General features: G+C 38.6%; 3 protein-coding genes, 1 long non-coding RNA gene and 2 other non-coding genes across 7 annotated transcripts; all 6 read left to right on the top strand.

Annotated features, from left to right (window-relative positions):
• Window positions 1-1,482: 1,482 nt before the first annotated feature.
• TRNAG-GCC (transfer RNA glycine (anticodon GCC)) lies at window positions 1,483-1,553 on the top strand. Its single transcript has one exon. It is a non-coding gene; the product is annotated as a tRNA-Gly (tRNA).
• Window positions 1,554-1,626: 73 nt separating this feature from the next.
• TRNAG-GCC (transfer RNA glycine (anticodon GCC)) lies at window positions 1,627-1,697 on the top strand. Its single transcript has one exon. It is a non-coding gene; the product is annotated as a tRNA-Gly (tRNA).
• Window positions 1,698-1,896: 199 nt separating this feature from the next.
• On the top strand, window positions 1,897-2,721 carry LOC135609283 (uncharacterized). Its single transcript, XM_065102392.1, has 3 exons — window positions 1,897-2,062; window positions 2,179-2,379; window positions 2,542-2,721. The coding sequence occupies exons 1-3, from the start codon at window positions 1,952-1,954 to the stop codon at window positions 2,575-2,577; spliced, it is 348 nt and encodes a 115-aa protein (XP_064958464.1). The 5' UTR covers window positions 1,897-1,951; the 3' UTR covers window positions 2,578-2,721.
• Window positions 2,722-6,611: 3,890 nt separating this feature from the next.
• LOC135584278 (patellin-6-like) lies at window positions 6,612-9,295 on the top strand. Of its 2 annotated transcripts, XM_065102382.1 has the most exons (6): window positions 6,612-6,757; window positions 6,855-6,926; window positions 7,314-8,365; window positions 8,444-8,568; window positions 8,640-8,781; window positions 8,856-9,295. In XM_065102382.1, exons 3-6 carry the CDS (start codon window positions 7,646-7,648, stop codon window positions 9,114-9,116), a joined length of 1,248 nt encoding a protein of 415 aa, XP_064958454.1. In that variant the 5' UTR covers window positions 6,612-6,757; window positions 6,855-6,926; window positions 7,314-7,645; the 3' UTR covers window positions 9,117-9,295. The 2 variants fall into 2 exon arrangements, with proteins under 2 accessions (XP_064958454.1, XP_064958457.1); XM_065102385.1 differs by having other exon boundaries at window positions 6,651-6,926.
• Window positions 9,296-10,278: 983 nt separating this feature from the next.
• LOC135609270 (uncharacterized) lies at window positions 10,279-12,503 on the top strand. The gene is made up of 3 exons (XR_010485723.1): window positions 10,279-10,589; window positions 10,732-11,108; window positions 12,361-12,503. It is a non-coding gene; the product is annotated as an uncharacterized LOC135609270 (long non-coding RNA).
• A 4,284-nt stretch (window positions 12,504-16,787) lies between these two features.
• LOC135609262 (sex determination protein tasselseed-2-like) lies at window positions 16,788-18,369 on the top strand. Its single transcript, XM_065102373.1, has 2 exons — window positions 16,788-16,978; window positions 17,079-18,369. The coding sequence occupies exons 1-2, from the start codon at window positions 16,893-16,895 to the stop codon at window positions 17,911-17,913; spliced, it is 921 nt and encodes a 306-aa protein (XP_064958445.1). The 5' UTR covers window positions 16,788-16,892; the 3' UTR covers window positions 17,914-18,369.
• Window positions 18,370-19,380: the final 1,011 nt, after the last annotated feature.

The raw sequence follows: 19,380 nt of genomic DNA, 5'->3' as shown, positions 1-19,380 counted from the left end.
AATGTTTTCAAGTTAAATATGAAATGTTATCATCTTGAAGAAATGATTCTTTGATTTGATATAATTATAATTTTATATTTTTCTTTGGATATTTTCTTATAGGATTTATACATAGTAATGGATATAATATGTGAGAGTGGCGTGAGGTTATATTTCTTTTTGGTATGATTATGTGTGATCATATTTTTTTCATATAATTTTATCGTGTATGTGCGGAAGTGTGAATCCTTCCGTTCTCTGCTATTATATTTGTCTTTCAATCAATATCTTTGTTTTGATGGTTGTAGTCTTGCAGTATAGTATGCAAGCAAGCGATTTTGGTTGAGGGATTTCGGCCACTGGATGCGAAATCTTGCGGAGATCAATTGGTTTATCAGGTATGCTAGCAGTCTTTGAAGAGGGAAGTGACCCTCTCGGTTGAGGTTTTTGTAATCTTTAATATAGTTAATCAACTTTTTCTTTTTAAAAAAATCATTCTTTCTTTTCTTTATCTTTTATTTTTTATGTAATAAAAAATCAAAGTCGGTTGTCAATCTGATTTCCTTTTTCTCTAATTTTTTTTTAATAAAAAAAATATGATTGATTGAAGCCGTCGTTTGTTGTAGATATTATGATGTCAATTTTACTTAGACATGACTTATCCATTGCGCTTGCTCGAACGGAAGAGAGAAAAATGCTGGATGAGTGTTTTAATCTGATCATCTAACGAGAGTAGTTTTTAGTTGTATGATTTAGTCGCAACCTTATTGCATAAATTGGGTCATATCATCTTGAGAATAGATTGATGATTTATGTCATTCTTAACCCCCGTATTGTCATCGTGAGATGATTGTAATTTCTTGGATGGATTGGTTTTTGGTTTAAACTGATAGAAGATAAGATTTCCTCAACTATACGAGGAAATCTTTTTATTTTATTGAGAAAAATCCTCTATTCTGTTGAGGAAAATTTTTTCTCCTAATTTGTATAAATAGGAGATAAAACATTTAATGTATTGAAGCATTTTCATTTCTTCAATAAAGCTAAAGCTTCTCATCTTCAATAAAGCTTCTTCAATAATTATTCTTGTATTATTTTCATCATAAACCTTGGCATAATTACTAAAATATTGAATTAGATTTGATATCCATCTTCTTCTGATCTAATACAACCTTAATTCTATTAAGTTGGGTGTTAATTACAATAAAACTTCTTCAATAATTATTCTTGTATTATTTTCATCATAAACCTTCGCATGATTACTAAAATGTTGAATTGGATTTGATATCCATCTTCGGATCTAATGCAACCTTAATTCTATTAAGTTGGGTGTTAATTATAAATTTTAAGTCTTTAATATTTAAATACTGGTGGTAGAATGTTTCTTTGTCACCGTGCAGTTCGATTCCCGGCTCGTGCAAAAAGAATTTATAGTGATTGGAATCCACCATTGCGAAATATAATAAGATATATATAAAATAAAATGTTAATATTATCAACAAAGCACCAGTGGTCTAGTGGTAGAATAGTACCCTGCCACGGTACAGACCCGGGTTCGATTCCCGGCTGGTGCATAAAGTATTTTTTGTGTGAATCTAAATTAATATAAATACAATGAATGGTTAAAATGTTTGCACTAATCACGAAGCACCAGTGGTCTAGTGGTAGAATAGTACCCTGCCACGGTACAGACCCGGGTTCGATTCCCGGCTGGTGCAATTTCATGTATTTATATATATAGTCCGCTCTTGCATCGATTCCCGGTTGGTAAGCACCAGTGTCGCTTCCCAACGGCTAACGATTGCATCGAACGTCGTGTTCGTGCCGTAATATCTACGGTTCTGATAACGCCACGCGTCCACCTTCTCCTCTCTGACACCTAGTATCTTAGAAACTTTATCGTCGCCCGCAATCTCTTCTACGAGTCAACCCCAACGAGAAGCGAAAGAGAACGAAATCGAAGCAAGGGAGAATGCCGTGCCTTAACCTCTCCACCAACGTGAGCCTCGACGGCGTCGACACCTCCGCTATCCTCTCCGAGGCATCCAAGACCGTCGCCAGGCTCATCGGCAAGCCCGAAGCCGTCCGTCCCCCATCCCCCATCCCCCATCCCCCCATCAATTTGCTCGATCTCGATTCCGCTTTGTACTTGCCTTCTAAATGCTGACTACGTTTCTTGCTATGTTCTTTTGGGTGCAGTATGTGATGATAGTCCTTAAAGGGTCGGCGCCCATGTCCTTCGGGGGAACCGAGCAGCCCGCTGCGTACGGCGAGCTGGTCTCCATAGGCGGCCTGAACGCCGACGTCAACAAGAAGCTGAGCGCCGCCGTCGCGGCCATCCTGGAGACCAAGTTGTCCGTCCCCAAATCCCGCTTCTTCCTCAAGTTTTATGACACCAAGGTGGGTGATTTCGTCCTTTCTCTGCCAAATTGGGGATGTTGGTGATCCTTCTTGATTAGGACTCACCTACATCATCCTCAGCACCATTCTTGATGATGTAAAATTAACTTTTTTTTTTTTGCAATTAATGTTGTTAATGGTGTATCTCGTTGTGTTTTGCAGGGCTCGAACTTTGGATGGAATGGGTCGACATTTTAGGGTTTTTATGGCCTTGGTCCTTTAAATCGAGTATGTTGGAGTCAAATGCTATGCATATTGTCATAAATATAATGGTGTGATCTGTGTGTGACTTTTGGCAAAGTTATCTGTCATCTCTATGCAGATCTATTGCACTTTCGCTAAGTTTCATGGTATCTTTGCTTAAACTGTAACATTTGGTCAATCCTTTCTTTGTCTTCTTGGCAGCACTTGGCTTCCATCTTAGCTTACACGACCTTTGTTAGATTATATATTTTAAACCGGATCCATAGAAATGAGACACATGCATCTTTGCTAGTCAAGTTTAACCTTGTTTATTTGTTGGTTGAGATTGCATTGTGAAATAAAAAAGAAGAAATTTTGGAATCAGTATGTAATTTCTACCGAAAGTCATTGTTCACTCAAGAGATTTGTAGACACCTGGAAGAGAAAAAAATGGATGAAAACAGATATTTGAATTGACAAACATTGCAGTTAGTTATGTTGTGGTACAGTTGAAGTTGACAAATTCTTAAATCCATCAGGGTCCAAGTCAAGCTCTGTTGTTTCCTAGCTTTCACAAAAAGAGAAAAACTATGTCATGGACATTCTGATGATGTATATAGGTTGATAACTATGATTTTGTAAAATACAAGTTACATTTTGAAACACTTTACAGTACATGGTATATTATGTGTCTTTGATGGCAGAAAAGTAAGCTTCTTTCTTATAAGCTTTTATCCCTTTATATTACCTACTATTGGTTAGATATTTTTCTTTTATGGCTTTAATGTTTTATCAAGCATCTCAGTCTACATCTAGTACCATGCAGAATGGAGAAACTATAGCTGCTTTGGTGGAAGACTGTAGCGAGTATGCCAGCTTTTGTAGTACAATCCTAAAAGTTTTTGCTTTGATCAAAGCTGCTACATCTAAAGAGTCCTTAAGCATGCACTTCATCTTTGGTCCAAACTCTTCTGCTTAAAATGCTATTATGTGTTGATTGATTGTCACTTTCAGTTCATGAGGATTTTTCCTTAAAGTAATACATTTTCTTGCACTATGAGTATTACTTTAATCATTGCCATGATTTATGAAAAATATCTGTTGTGTTCTGGTTGTCAAGTAAATTCTGCTTCTCAATTGTTATTTGGTAGCAAATGCTATGCTTTATCTTTTTTATGCTTATGAATTTGGATATACTGATAACAGTAGATGAGAGGATCTGCACATGATGATTTATGGTTTTTCTCGATGGAGAGAAGTGTGGAGAATACTTTCTGTCATTTGGTTTTAGTAATTTTACAAGTGGAGAAGAAAAAAATACTTGCTCTTGTTTGCATACAAATTTTGGGAGAGTGGAGAGGAACGGAGGATACAAACGTCACTTCAAACTCCCTATTCTCTCTGTACAAGTGGAGGGTTTTGGAGAGAAAGATAGAAATATAACGAACCTATCTTTTCTCTTCTCTCCAAACAGAGCCTTACTTTTCTCTATGATTAATGCATCTTTGTGGAACATATGTAAGAAATTTTATTAGTGTCCTTCGGATATTTGCACTGAGTGTGGTTGATTATTTGTCCATTGAATGGCTAAAGACTATATGTTATTATCATTGTTATGATTCATTAATATTCTTGAAGAAAATGATTTAGCTAAATGTTGGCCTAAATGCTTTAGAAAAATGCAGATGTAACCTCTAATTTGGCCTTTTGAACCAGTGTTACATTCGATTATCGACTTATCAGCCTCTCAGTTTTCTATCATGGATCTGCTATCCTGATTGGTAGGTGTGCATGCAATCATACTTTGATTTGATTTCATGATTTATCCATGAAAAGTTTTCCAGACTTCAACTTGTCTCCCATTAATGCTGGGAACACATTCAGTCGCATCCTCGAGTAGGGGAAGGAGCTTATCTATGTTGCTAATCAGGTAGCTCCATGAATGAACTAGTTTTAGAAATTTTTCTAATCCCAAAACAAGCTAAGTGTATTGGTTCAACCCATTGTTCATTCAGGATGTACACCTGGGTGAAAGAGTTAAGAACAAATTAAGGGCTGCCAACATTGCCTACAGCAAACAGCAGTATGCCTGCTGTCAAAGTAGCACAAGTAGAAAGTTCGGCTCAGAAGGTAGAGATCATAGTGAGGGCAAAAGGAGAAGCATAGAGAAGAACAAAAAAGAAATAGAATGTAAGGAACAAAGAGGACTTGCAACCTAAAAAGACTTATTTGTCTTGTTTTTTTATGCATCTACTTTGTATGGGAACTGGACACCATGATCAATATTTGATGCCGCTGAGCATCAAGAGAAGAGGGATACAGTGTTTCTCTTTTATTCCATTGTAACCCCTTCATGCTTTTTTCTTCGATCCACATCCACAGATGGCATTTGCACCAAGCATAAGATACAAATCTATAGGTATTGTCTCAAACTGCAGAGTTCATTAGTATCTTGACTTATTCTTTAAGATAATGAATGGATTTCAAGGAAACATTGGATTGAAGTATTGAGAGTGAGAGCTTTGATGAGATGTTGAGGGTATTTAGCAGAGTCAAAACATTCGACTATGTGCACAACATGTGCTTATCAAAGGAGTCTTCTGGTCACGTTGAGGCTTATCAAATCTCAAGTGTCTTAAATCATGTAGGATATTTAACTTGATTGAAATATTTGTCTAAGTGCAATACATATGTGCTTGTACCTTTGTTAGAGACAGTTCACTTGTCAAAGCAGTCTTTGTGTAACATATTGTGAATATTAGCCACAAGATTATTAAACTGTTTGCAATTCTTCTATGACAACAATGTATTATCATACATATATCGATTTAAGTGACTTGATGAATCTTCATATTGTGAATATTAGCCACTAGTGAACTGACAGTAGAGATGAAGATTGGAGTTGTGCTTTAGTATCCAATCTGTGGCATGTAATTGGTACTTGGCATTGCATTTCTTATTTATTTCCTAAAAAGCAGTACCTGCATTTTATCTATGATGTGTGTGTGTGACATGCTTAGGTTCCAATGAAGTGTGAGGTAATTGAGCTTCAAAGTAGGTAGGAGTTTTCACTATGCCTCTTAGCATCAAAGCAAAATTTTAGTTAGCAGTTTCTATAACTAAATATTGATTGGCATATGCCTTCTGATTCATTTCATTACAGTTGACAGCTATAAGTTCCTTGGGATGATAGCATGACATGAACTTCTGCCATTATATCATCATCAATATGTAGTCTTTCCTTTATTGTATTTTGGGGTAACTTCCAGCTGAATTCTTATAATTATGGAGGAGAGTTGCAAGGGGATTCTTCAATTCGCTCGTATGAGGTTATCTGAGGTATGATGATAATAGATTTCTATTTATGAATCTCATCACCATAAATAAGTTTAGTGATCTATCTATGACTGTCACTGATGCTATCGTCTTTAATTTGAATTTGCTAAGCCTGGATGCTATAGGTTCTCATACCATGTAATCTATTCCTTTCATGTTCAAAATCTACTTAGCATCACTGTGTGTGTGTCTGTGTGTGGTCTTCAATGTAGTCAATGTTTGTCTGACAAGTGTAATGTGTCAGAAATTAGCTGTAGAAAACAAGTGTACTGAACATTGTTTGTAGCAGGATTCCACCATATGATAATACTAGATGGTATATAAACTATCAATCACTTGATACAGTAATCATGGTAGCATAGATTGTAACTCCTTGGAATTATACCATAAGTTAGAAATAGTGTTGATCAACATGAAGTTAGCATCAGTCTAATGAAAAGCAAATGCAACAAACAATTTATTGCTTTATTGCTATTATGATAAGCTTCAGAGTCAGTGAGGCCTCGAACGAGGACAAGTCCTTTTCCTATTCTATACTCTCCTTTAATGGATGGCATGTCGTTGCCTCCCTCTAAAGCATCGTGTGACTTGGTGTGGTTTAATGATGAACATAATACAGTGGTATTCCTCTTCCCGAAGCAGCACGTAGTGCTCGTGCTGTCTCCATCCTGCTTTCCCTTTCCCTTTCCCTGTATAAAGCAAGTAATAAAAGAGGGGGGGGGGGGGGGGGGAGGTCACAGGACGAGCGGTGTACCATCAGGATGATCTCCTGTCCACCGTCTGATTTATATCATGCGGTGCCTTCTTAAAGCAAGCGGTGCCTTGCGATGCTGCTCCCACTGCACCACTGCCATTGCAGGTACGTACCGCTTCCCATGTGCAGTCTCAGCTCTTTCCTTCCCCGCTCTCTCTGTGTGTCTCACTCTGCCCGTGTTGGATTTCCTGTGTTCTGCCAGCAAAAGAAACTTCTTCTGACGCACAAAGTCCTGCAGTCTGGTGGTCCATCAGCTCACTTTGCCATTGCCAAGGTCCAGTCCAATTCACCCGTCCGAGACCCACCCACCCAGTCTTCTTGTTTCCTTGTGCAACTACTTCTATTGTACCTTAGCATCAAAAGAAACATATATATTCTACTGAGATTTCAAAGATCTTGTGGTAGATTAAGCAAAATAGATCTATTGGAGGAGAAGACGAGCATCGTAGCTCGATGAAGAAGAAAATATTACCAACTGTTTACTCGATCACATTTGTTAATGTTGTTGATCGATCGCGAAGGAAACTTGTCATCTATGATTATATTATTTTGCTGTAAAGCACCATTTTTCGCTTTAGCCAAAGTAGCATTTAGTCTTTTATCAGCAGTTTTAGCGATGTGGATTTGAAAATGTTCTTAAGTACTTTCTTTGTGAATGCAGAGGAGGAAAGAGAAGGCGGAGGAGATCAAACTATTCACGGGCCGGCCATGGTCATTGAGCCGCTCCAAAAAAGGTCATAAAAGCTAAAAGTCTTCCATCACGCCACCATCATAATGTCTGAACCCTTTTGCCGCTACCATTCAACTTCCCCACCTCTTCTTCTTCTTCCCTCTTCCTTCTTAGACACTCCACCAGTACAACCTGGTAAAAAGCTCAAGTGGTGGTAAGCGGTAGCAGTGGTTAGCTCTAAGCCTACAGATATACCACGCCCAAGAAGACCCTGGTTGTCGTGAGCTCTGTCTCTCTCTCTCTTCCTTCTCTCGTCTCACAGAATGGAGCCATGTCAGGCAACCGCAGAGGCCGTCGCTTCTCCGAAACCTGCCACCAAACGGAACCTGCTCAGCTCGCTTATGGAGGCTGCTGCCGGTCTGCAACGCTCTTCTTCCTTTAAGGAGGACTCCTACCTCGCCTCCAGCCTCAAGCCCGCCGAGAAGAAGGCCCTGCAGGAGCTCAAGCAGCTGCTCTCCGCCTCCCCGAAACCCATCTCCATGTGGGGCGTCCCGATCGCCCCTGCCGCTGCCGACGAGCGGGCGGACGTGGTGCTCCTCAAGTTCCTGCGGGCCCGCGACTTCGACGTGGGGGAGGCGCACGCCATGCTGCTGAGGTGCGCGGAGTGGCGGCGGGAGTTCGGCGCGGACGGGGTGGCGGAGGAGGAGATGGTGGGGCTTAAGGAGGTGGAGGGCGTGGTGGCGTACATGCATGGCTGGGACCGGCGGGGCCACCCCGTGTGCTACAACGCCTATGGCGTCTTCAAGGACGCTGCGGTGTACGAGCGCGTGCTGGGCGACGCCGACAAGCTGCAGCGCTTCCTCCGGTGGCGCGTCCAGGTGATGGAGCGCGGCGTCCGCCTGCTCCACCTCCGCCCCGGCGGCGTCAACTCCATCATCCAGGTCACCGACCTCAAGGACATGCCCAAACGCGAGCTCCGCGCTGCCTCCAACCACATCCTCTCCCTCTTCCAGGACAACTACCCCGAGATGGTCGCCAGAAAGGTCGGTGGCACGGCTGGTCTTCTTCCCCGTTGCTTCTCCTCTGCTTCGTCCTCTCAACCATGCATCCATCAACCGCAGGTGTTTATCAACGTCCCCTGGTACTTCAGCGTGCTGTACGCGATGATAAGCCCGTTTCTGACGGAGAGGACGAAGAGCAAGTTCGTGATCGCCCGAGAAGGCAATGTGGCGGAGACGCTCTACAAGTGATTCGCTCAAACCTCCTCTGCTCCTCCTCACTGCTTTTCGCCGATGCTGACACCAACTCCTGCCACAGGTTCATAAGGCCGGAGTTCGTGCCGGTGCAGTACGGGGGGCTGAGCCGGCCGGGGGACCTGCAGAACGGTCCGCCCAAGCCGGCCACCGAGTTCGCCATCAAGGGCGGAGAACAAGTAAACCTCGAAATCGACGGCATCGAGGTATATCCAGACACGCACAAATGCCATGGTTGCATGCCTTGCTTAGATCTTAATGTAGTGCAATGATGGGTCAGGGAGGAGCAACCATAGCATGGGACGTCGCCGTCGGGGGGTGGGACGTGGACTACGGCGCGGAGTTCGTGCCGAGCGACGAGGGGAGTTATACGGTCGTCGTGCAGAAGACGAGGAGGATTCCGGCGGGCGCCGAGGAGGCGGTCCACGACGCATTCACCACCAAGGAAGCAGGGAAAATGGTGCTGTCCATCGACAACACCAACACCCGGAGAAGAAAGGTGGCCGCCTACAGATACTGCGTCCGCAAGCCACCGATGTAGTTGCAGTTACTCGAGTTCCTCTTCCGCCTACTGCGTCAGCTTGCTTTGATTTCGGTCGTTTCCGGTAGTGTACGCATGAGTTGGCTTCAATCTCTCGACGTGTATCATAAGGAAATGTAGCCTCTTTTGCCCATATATCTTACGCAGCATGGAATGAATATTAAACACCTTTGTCTGTCTTCTTAGTAGTGACAATCTAAGAGTGTGGTTGCGGTGGTCAATGGTGGGTGACGGGGGATGGGGGACGATGGGCCCGTTCTCACTTCTCGAGGGAAGGGGCAGAGTGAGAAGGGACAGAATTCTTTACAGTCTATATTGGAAAAAAGAGGTGCCGGTCGTCCTCCTCCTTCCCTGCCTACTTTCGCTCGCATGCTTTCACTTGTACCAGAGCGTGTCATCTGTGTTCAAGCCTTTTGTCTCTTATTATATGTATATTATTTTTTTATCTGAAAAAAAAAGCGGAAAAGCCATAAAATTGTATGACATGCATACTACAACTAAGTAAATTTATGATTTGAAAGATGAAACATTATATTATAAGTAAAAAAAACATTTTATCAATTTGACTAAGAGTTGATCACAGGTATATTGATAATTATATATATATATATATATATATTATGAATTTTTTTTTCCTCTGTTAATCCGAGTCTACTTCACACCAATCGGCCATGCGTATGGTTTACGGCGGGTTAATTTAAAAATTTATATTGAAATCTTATAGTTATGAAAATAAAATATTTAGATCCATTTATTCTAACATCATCGATTTTATAAATAAAAATATAAAAATAATAGATAAAAAAAGATAATTTTAATATTATAATTGGTAGTGGATGACAGTGTCATTAGGAAACACAATGAGAGATGAGAGCCGCTCTGTATCTACATCAAAGTTGATGCACTTCGAATAATAACCCTTTTATCGCAAAATGAGTTATCGAACGATTCTCTGCTCTGTATCCACGTCAAAGTTGATGCACTTCGAATAATAACCCTTTTATCGCAAAATCTGTATCTACATCAAAGTTGATGCACTTCGAATAATAACCCTTTTATCGCAAAATGAGTTATCGAACGATTCTTTCTATCGCTTAGCAACTATGTCAGGAAAATGATCACTCAATGTGTCGACATCAGTAAAGTTACCGAGCAACGAAAAGGTCACTCTGCATCAATGGCCCTTTCGTCGATCCGTAATTACATTGATGCCCACCACACAAATGCAAAATGGCCGCGTGGTGTCTCCCTCGAAGAGCCATGTAAGCGACGCCGCGATGGTTTCCTTCTCCTATTGGGCCGCAGCAGAAGCCGAGGTGACATCCTGTGTTGAAGCATGGAACTGTGATGTTGAAAGCCCTTTGCCAAGTAGGAAGTTCCTCGAGGTTTTGTGGAAGAAGTCTTGCTCGGGATGAATAATACCGGCGCTGAACCCAATCTGGAAAGGGCCCGCCGAGTTTCTACAGCAGTTCGGTAAGTCTGAGGACATTGAAGCTAAGTGTGATACAGAGACTCGAGATATCCTCTTTGTGTTGTCTGTGTCGGATGTCTCACTTTTGGCTTGCAAGTTTGTCGTTCTGAAAGGAGAACTCCCTTTTAATTCTTTGATGCGCAGGTTATATTATCAGCACATCGACAATGGCTTCTGGTTTGAACCCACGTAGTGTGGCATTTTGTCATGCAATTGAGGGGCTAGGAAAAGCTAGCCGGATTCCAGAACCTACAATTTGATGTTCTCTAACTTCATATCGATTGGAGATTTAGATGTATGACACAGATAGCGATACTTGATACCGAATTGATTAGTGTGTTTGGTGTTCCTCAAAATTAGAAGAGTGGCAGATGCACTTGAATTAACTGATGATATGCTTGGCCGAGGAGTTTTGCCCAACTTTGGGATGATTAAGCTTAGTTGAGACTACATGCAGACTTACCTGAAAGTCAAAAGCATACCTCTGAATGCTAATTCACAAAGCTATTGGCATCCCCGAGGTTGGTGTGTTTAACCAATCTGTTTTGTGGTTGATATGCACAATTCTTTTATGATGGCCTTCAACTTGAATGGACTTTTAAATGGGGAGGTTCGCATCAATCTGATGCAGTCTTCATTATTACCCAAAGAAAACTAGATTAGGTATTGATTCAATGGAGGTAAGCCAGGATGTAAACCAACGATTCTAGCATCCAACAAAAACAGGTTGACACTTTAGCTGAAGCTCTGTTCTCCTGATCATATGTGGATCAGCAGTCAACCAAATCAATTAAGTTATTTCTTGACATTGTACATTTTACAGCCTGATAGGATCCAAATCAACTCTAATCAGTTCCAAAGTTGACCATTTTAGAACATCATTTAGTCTTATATGCTGTTGTAGCTTGCCACATCTACAGACAATTTCATGGACTGTTCATTTATAAGGGATGCAAGGGTATAAATGGTAAATATAGAGTTGTCTGTGGTTGCATCTTAGGTCCTATGTGTGGCTTTTAACAGAGGATTTAAAAACTACCTTAGTATTCCTTTTTGGAGGCTTGGTCCATGTGTTTCTGGTCTCGGATATTCCTTTCTAGTATTCGTTTGTAAAGAATCCATGTGGTTGAGATTAAACTATTGAAATAAACATATAGAGTTATTAGGAAAGATAGAGAAAAAAAAGTTCTCATATGTCAACAATTAGATGTAGCTCTTATAGAGGATAAAATGAGGAGGAATTGCTTAAGGTTGTGTGGACATATGCTGAAGAGATATATAAATGCTATATTTAGAACAAGTGAGACAATTAGTATTAGTGTTGCAAGGAGAGGTAGAGAATGACTTGAGAAATCTTTTCTAGGAACTATAATTAAAGATCTATATATTTTTATTTCAAACAAGAAGATCAAAATATCCATATAGACGGCCCCAAATAGTTGGGACATTATGACTTAATATTATTGTTGTTATAATCATGATAACTTATGTTTATTTTTTCTTATATTCTACAAATTTCTCTGTGTGGATATTAAATTTACTGCCTATGATTTCTTACTTCCAATCAGTTCTTGCGTTGGTCATGGCTAAGAGGGTATGCAAGGCCAAATAATCTATCCAGACTATCTTTCCCATGCTGTTTATCTTTCAAGATGTTACTTACAATGATTTGAGAAATAAATTTGCTATGATAACGAACAAATTTTTGTAGATATATCACTTCACTGGGTCCTCTGTGTGTTCCTAACCTGTATTTTTGCTTGCGTTTGATAGTCTATTCACCAGTATCCTTTATTCCTCAATCAAGATAATGTTTGGCTTATATCTTGAATGGATGATTATGGTCAGCCATGAAACAATCTCAATTTCCTTGGCCGCTATCTGCAGAGTCATGATAGATAGCCTTGGCTTCCAGGTTTCTTCTCTAATCTTTTGTTCTCATTTTCTCATATAATTTTGTTGGTTCCTTAAGCAAATTGGGCTACTAAGATTTTATTGGTTTTCTCAAACAAATCAGCTACTAATTTTTTATTATTAACAAAGAGATGAAGGTTCCTCATCTCTGAGATCACCATTTCACCATCACCTCCAACCTTGGAAACAGAAACCCCATGAAATGATGCTGCATGCAATGAACTAGATTGGTGCAATTAAGTCATGTACCATGAGAAGCATAACTGGCAAAAGGGACATCAATGGGTATAAATCAAATTGTCCTAAAGCTCTTCCAAAAGCCACTTGACAAGATCTTCTACCAACTTCATACAATAAAGAAAGCAAGAGAAGGATGTGTTTGGATTATGTGATGACCAACTTTTAGGGTTTCTTTCAGTGTTTTCCGGAGCCCAGAAAGCAGCTTAAAGGGCCATAATCTCTTACAATATTTTTCTCATTTTGGAACATGGACAGTGTGTGTGCTGCACATGTTATAGAAAATTTTATGAAGATGGGGTTGTGTTTTACGTTGTTAAAAGAGAGTTGGTAACTTGAAACATTATAAATCATTCTCTTGAGGAATCCATTATTATAAGCTAAAATCCTGTGCAATGCACGTGAAAGAAAGAAAAATACATATGATTGATCACAAATTAGGTAAATATATATAATAATAATTCTTAAGAGTCCTTCCTTCATGTATTTTTGTTTGTTTGAGATAAAATTGTTCTCATTTTGCATTGCTCTTCCCTTTCTTTATTAATGTTTACCTTATTTTTTTTCAATAAATTTTCTGTTCTCTATTTAATTGGAAATACTCATAATTTCTTAAGAAATTTAGGTGGAAATACTTATTTGTAAACATTCAATCTATATAAAGCTCATAAAGGATGGCTGAAGCATTTCGAAAGGAAGCAAGTACACATATAGCACAAATTTGTATACCCACTGAGGTTCTTTAGTTGCATTGTTTACACACTGCATACGATTTTGCAATCATCTACTACACCCTTGTGTTAATAATAGTTATGGATTTCTTTTGCAGGAAAAAGCAGCAAGGCAATCAAAAGTACCATCCGCTTATTTGATGCAGCTTAAACGATGCATGAAGAATCATCTGGTAAACATGAAGTAGAACTTGGATATGTTTGAATAGTTATAATCTATGTTGATGACACCCCAAAACAAATAAACAAGTGACAGATGATATAATTTTCCCGTTGAAAAATGAAGATATAACAGGGTACTGAAAAGATGTTAAATATTTTGGCAAGATTCACACAAGCAAACATTGATGTGCAAACAGAACCAACTATATATATATGTCACCTCTTTCCTCAGCTGCTTTTTGTTGGCACTAAATGATGATATTATAATTCGATTTGCTTTATTAAATTAAACTGCTAGGTGGACTTATCAGTTAGGTTTCTTGAGTCCATGTTCTTTGATTTTGTATGCAAATGGGTTAAATATGCCCACTTGATGTCTTACTAGTGTTGCTCAGAGTAGTGCATATGTGGTAACTGATTAGTTGATATTGAATTAATCAAGACTACCTACTTTTAGCAACTACAAGATGTTAAACCATAGAAATAAAGATTTAGACATGCATAAACCTTCTTGCAACAAAATCATATTAAAATGAGATGTCACATGGAAAGAGACATTCTTCTGAAAGCTAACAGTATTAAGACCTGAAAGTGCTGTTTTCTGAGAGAGATTTTTTCTCTTTTTCTTTGCTAGAAAGAGATCCTATATCTGTTCATTCATCCTCTTGTGAGGTGGAAGGTAGCTGTCATGGGGAAAAAAAAGAAGAAAAGAGTAGGGATATCTGCAGTACAGCATGCATAAACTAATTAAGCCACAATGATTACACAACATGAGATCTCCAACCCAATTTTGCATGCCAAAACAAACCCAGACTGAAGTTGGTCATTAAATTTGTCTCATCAGTTGCTGCTGCTACTCTGATGCATTTTATCCTTGATACAACCATCTCCTTTCTATTCTGGAATGGATGGGATCATGGGTTGTGTGAACCAGTTAAATTTCCAGTACTTTGTTAAGCTTTATATCAGATTCATTTCTCTTTTATGTTCTTTATGTCTAAATTACATGAGTCTTCTTTTTTCATTATTAAGCTTTACACATATTCATTTTTTTTATTTACATTAAAAATATTTAAAGTTCCTTTTATTGTTTTTAGTAAAGTGATACTAAATCTCCTTGCCAAATTGCCATTACCTAGATTATGAATATATGCACTTGAAATTAAATTTATGGTCATTTTCTTTTTCTCTGTTTTTGAGAAGAACATTGCACATCAGTTTCAAGTTATTATTAACCACAATTATAAAGTACAAGTAATATCATCTTCGACAAGTAGCCATTAAATTAGACATCACTTTGTTGACCAGGTAGGACCAACATGAAATAAAGACCTTGACATAAACATGATTAGATTCCATTCTTAACCAACCAAGGTATCAGCAAGTTTAGTTAGTAAAGACTTTGACAATTTATCACATGATCCTAACTCCAATTCAACCTTCGTCATTTGTCTTTTTTTTTTAAAAAAACTTGAAATAAACTTAGCCACTAATCAACACCAATCAAAGTTTATTTTTTCTCTCTCTAATATTCTATTAATACATTAGCTTATTGCTACTTAGGAGCATGTCAATAATGTGCTACACTTGTGAGACTCTTAAAGGCTTGTCAATAATATGTGCTACACATATGAGACTTTTAAGGCTCAACTCTTTGGCAATTGTGTCTACTTTACACCGCATCTAAAATTCTATTTAGCAAGAACAATCCAATGCACAATAATCCTGAGAGTTTGAGGAGGGTTACTTTAAATTTCTTTGTTTGAAAATAAAAGTAAATGAATGTTGAATATGCATGGCTTAGCTAAGTAAGATGCCTTCAATCATTAGATCATTGTGCAAAAAAAAAAATCAATCAATTATTTTGGAAGGTAAAAATTTTAGTACATTATAGTTGGAGTTATAAAAGGAAAAGGTACAAGTTGAGTAAAGATGAGAGACAATGATTTTTTTTTTACTATCATTTATTTTTATTGTCTATTAATTTTACCAAATTGTTAGAGTTTATCATTACCTAACTGTGTCATTATGTATGAAAAGTTTGTAAAGAGCACTATACACATGATCTACTCTCACTTTTCATATTAATCATTTTATATTTCTGAAAAAATAATCACCATAAAATTGAGTTGATTAAATAGATAGGCTACTGAGATGTAAATGATGAATATAATTTCTATGTAGGCCATGTTGCACACAAAAGTCTTCCTCCAAAAACAAAAACAAAAAATTATTTGATTTATATTTGACTAGAACACATAAAAGATATACCTGAAATATTAATTTAGTAGTAACATACTTTACTCGATTATGTTAGATTCAGGATTCTCTTACAATTTTTTTTTATTTAGAATATTAGTTTCATATTATAAATTTTGGATGAATATTTTTTATTATAGTAGGAAATGTTTATACATTTATTTTTTTTATCCAAGACCATTCTTGTGACTTAGGAATCCATATCTCGATTAATTTTCATTTCAATCATCTATTTATTTTTTATAAAAATATTTTTTTATGATTAATTAATTATAATTCCGAAAATAGATATTAATTTCCCAAAAGAAAGGTTGCCACATTATCTGATATTGTTGAATCTTTTGAAGCCTTTCTCTGTTTCCAATGTGTGAAGAAAAAAGTCATTTAGGATACGTTTGGGAATACATTTAAAATATACATTAAGAGCCCAATGAATATTTGAAATGTGATTTCCAATTGCATTTAGTCTAAATACAATGTTCAAATATTGATGCTATCTTACGAGAGCATTAACATTTTAGTATAATTTTTTTTAAATTTGATAGTATTTTATGACTGTATCTAAAATTATATGATTGTCAAAATGATTTAGTGAAAAATTAATATGATTTTTTTTATTTTTATAAAGGTGATTTTTTTATTTATTTATTCTTAAAAATTATTTTATATGTATTTATTTATTATATATTTGGGCCATATGAAATTTTTTATAAGATTACATATATTTTCATTTATTTATTTTATTTATTATTTATTAATTTAAAATTTAATAAAATTTTAAAATATAATTTTACCAAACAATATTATGTCAATATATATATTTAAATTTAATTTTTTTTTTTTTTATTTACTAGACACTCAAAGAATTTCATAACTATATATTCACTAAAAAAAAAAATCCTTCGATTTGTATATTTAAAATTTAATTATTGGTCAAACACCCTCATTTCATCTCTTCCCTATATAAACCCCCCAATCGTATTCCTACACCCTTAGCCAAGAATGCCTGCTACTGAGGTGATGCCTAAGAAGTCCCATCCACTTGTTCACGTCCCTCCATGGGAATCTGCTGCTCCTACGCACAAAAGGTGCCTCTTTCTCTCTCTCTCTCTCTCTCTCTCTGTTCCCAGATAGATTTGGTAGATGATGCAATGTTCGATGAGTGTGCTACTGTTATATCGTATGTAGGCTCGAGGGGAAGGTGGCCATCGTGACAGGTGGCGCCAGGGGCATCGGTGAAGCCACGGTTCGGCTATTTGCGTGGCACGGCGCCAGAGTCGTGATCGCCGACATCGAGGACGTCGCCGGGGAGGCGCTGGCGGCGTTGCTCGGCCCCTCCGTCAGCTTCATGCACTGCGACGTGGCCGTGGAAGCCGACATCGAGCGGCTTGTTGACCGAACCGTCGCCCGGCACGGCCGCCTCGACGTGATGTGCAACAACGCCGGGGTGCTCGGGGCGCAGACGCGGCGGCGCAGGAGTATCGTGGCGCTGGACGCAGAGGAGTTCGACCGGGTGATGCGCGTCAACGTGCGGGGCACGGCGCTGGGCGCCAAGCACGCGGCCCGCGCCATGCTCCCCCGCCGCTCCGGCTGCATCGTCTCCGTGGCGAGCGTGGCCGGCGTCATGGGCGGCCTCGGCCCCCACGCCTACACCGCCTCCAAGCACGCCATCGTCGGGCTCGCCAAGAACGCCGCCTACGAGCTCGGCGCCCACGGCATCCGTGTCAACTGCATCTCGCCCTTCGGGGTCGCCACCCAGATGCTGGTGAACGCTTGGCGTGACGAGGCCGACGACGAGGTCGAAGACCTCGTCGAGTTGGCGCCACCGCCGACCGAGAAGCAGGTGGAGAAGACGGAGGAGCTCGTGAGGGAGCTGGCCAACCTCAAAGGCGTCACCTTGACGGCCAGAGATGTAGCCGAAGCCGCACTTTATCTTGCCAGCGATGAATCCAAGTATGTGAGTGGCCACAACCTTGTGGTTGACGGTGGTGTCACCACCTCAAGAAACCTCATTGGTCTGTAGCTGATTTGCCCTGGCCAGCAATCGTCCGCATTCTTCTTTGTTCATCTGTGTTTCTTTGCGGCTGAAGTCTTCCGAATCACCATAAATGCAAGTTCTTCCTAACGAGAAGAACAAGCTCAGGAAATGGATTGCATCTTTTGTGCAGTCAAACAGTGTTCTGTCCATTTGATTTCTCTCTCACGGACCAGAATCAAAGCAATGGATGTGACAAGAAATGGAAAAAGTCAGCAAGCATGCTACACATGAGAGGATGTTTAATCGATTGGTACACTGCTCTTATTAGCTTAGTACATGCAACTTATCAGAATAAAAATGATGGGTTGTCTTGCTAGCTTAAACAATGATTATTTTTTGTGAGTTTTTGAAGACAAGTAACAGCTAACAATGCCTTCTTTTATTGGGTAATTAAAGCTGTCTATTTCACTCTTGATCATAATAACATGGAGGTTTTTTTTTTTTGCCTTGTCAACTTTGTTTCATTTGTCTGATTTTAAGCCATCTGCTTAAAATGCAAACCTTCATTGGTTTAGTAGCAGCAAGTTGTTAAGAGGCTCTGAGGTGTTGCATCTGCTTGTCATCTTTCTTCTTCTGGTTAGTGGTCAACACAATCTCATTTTTTACAGATTAGTATAATGAGCTCTCATTTCTGAATCTATGATGTTGTATCACCTAATGTTGTACTTTATGTAAAGCCTTAATACAGGAATCAAGAATATTTAATGTTTTGTCATATGATGATCAGCTAACCAAGTGTCAAACTTACCCAATCAAAATGACCTTAGTCCATCTGTTCCTCCTGTTGCTCAATTTTATGGAAACCATAGTTTCTTTAAATCTCAGTATATTATCAATAAATCATTCAATACTGATCTTTATCGAATGAAAAATCTGATTGATCAAAACCCGATCAGCATATCGTTTCGTATTTAAAATTATTATCTCATATAATATATATATGTATATATATATATATATATATATATATATATATATATATATATATATATATATATATGTATGCAGAGTGAAAGTAACTAAAGGACAGCTCAAGAACATTAGAATTTGAAAGTTGTAAGCAATTAAGATCAAGAGGCTGATAACAGAAGAAGATTGGAGTATGTGGCTGCATTACAAACCACTTTCTTTTAATGCTTTAAATGCCTAATAAACATGTAAAACTCATTCCTGAAGCTATCAAGACCTTGAGCAGGACAGATGTAATTACTTAACCTGCTATGAACTAAGAAGTTCTCAAATGAAATAAAATATTTTCTTCAGGAAACAAGTGCCTAATTTAGGTGATCATACTGTGAATTAATTGACTTGGGAAATGGACTGAATTTTTTATGTCTAAACCACTAGAGGACACATCAAGGATCAGAAATGATTATGTATCAGTGATGTCAGAATACACAAACAAATTCCCTCAAAATAAACAAATAAGTGGACACCAGAAAGACACACCTG

Source organism: Musa acuminata, chromosome BXJ1-2 (assembly GCF_036884655.1).
Source record: "Musa acuminata AAA Group cultivar baxijiao chromosome BXJ1-2, Cavendish_Baxijiao_AAA, whole genome shotgun sequence".
Lineage (NCBI taxonomy): Eukaryota > Viridiplantae > Streptophyta > Magnoliopsida > Zingiberales > Musaceae > Musa > Musa acuminata.
The sequence above is the reverse complement of the archived record's forward strand: the minus strand, read 5'-3'. Positions and strand labels throughout refer to the sequence as shown.

What these genes read in the sequence shown, in the direction of transcription:
- LOC135609283 (XM_065102392.1), top strand. Translation starts at nt 1,952, where the DNA reads ATGCCGTGCCTTAACCTCTCCACCAACGTGAGCCTCGACGGCGTCGAC. An exon ending in TCATCGGCAAGCCCGAAGCC is followed by an intron (nt 2,063 to 2,178) that starts GTCCGTCCCCCA and finishes TTTTGGGTGCAG; the next exon opens with TATGTGATGATAGTCCTTAA. An exon ending in TCAAGTTTTATGACACCAAG is followed by an intron (nt 2,380 to 2,541) that starts GTGGGTGATTTC and finishes TGTGTTTTGCAG; the next exon opens with GGCTCGAACTTTGGATGGAA.
- LOC135584278 (XM_065102382.1), top strand. Translation starts at nt 7,646, where the DNA reads ATGGAGCCATGTCAGGCAACCGCAGAGGCCGTCGCTTCTCCGAAACCT. An exon ending in CCGAGATGGTCGCCAGAAAG is followed by an intron (nt 8,366 to 8,443) that starts GTCGGTGGCACG and finishes CATCAACCGCAG; the next exon opens with GTGTTTATCAACGTCCCCTG. An exon ending in TCGAAATCGACGGCATCGAG is followed by an intron (nt 8,782 to 8,855) that starts GTATATCCAGAC and finishes ATGATGGGTCAG; the next exon opens with GGAGGAGCAACCATAGCATG.
- LOC135609262 (XM_065102373.1), top strand. Translation starts at nt 16,893, where the DNA reads ATGCCTGCTACTGAGGTGATGCCTAAGAAGTCCCATCCACTTGTTCAC. An exon ending in GCTGCTCCTACGCACAAAAG is followed by an intron (nt 16,979 to 17,078) that starts GTGCCTCTTTCT and finishes TATCGTATGTAG; the next exon opens with GCTCGAGGGGAAGGTGGCCA.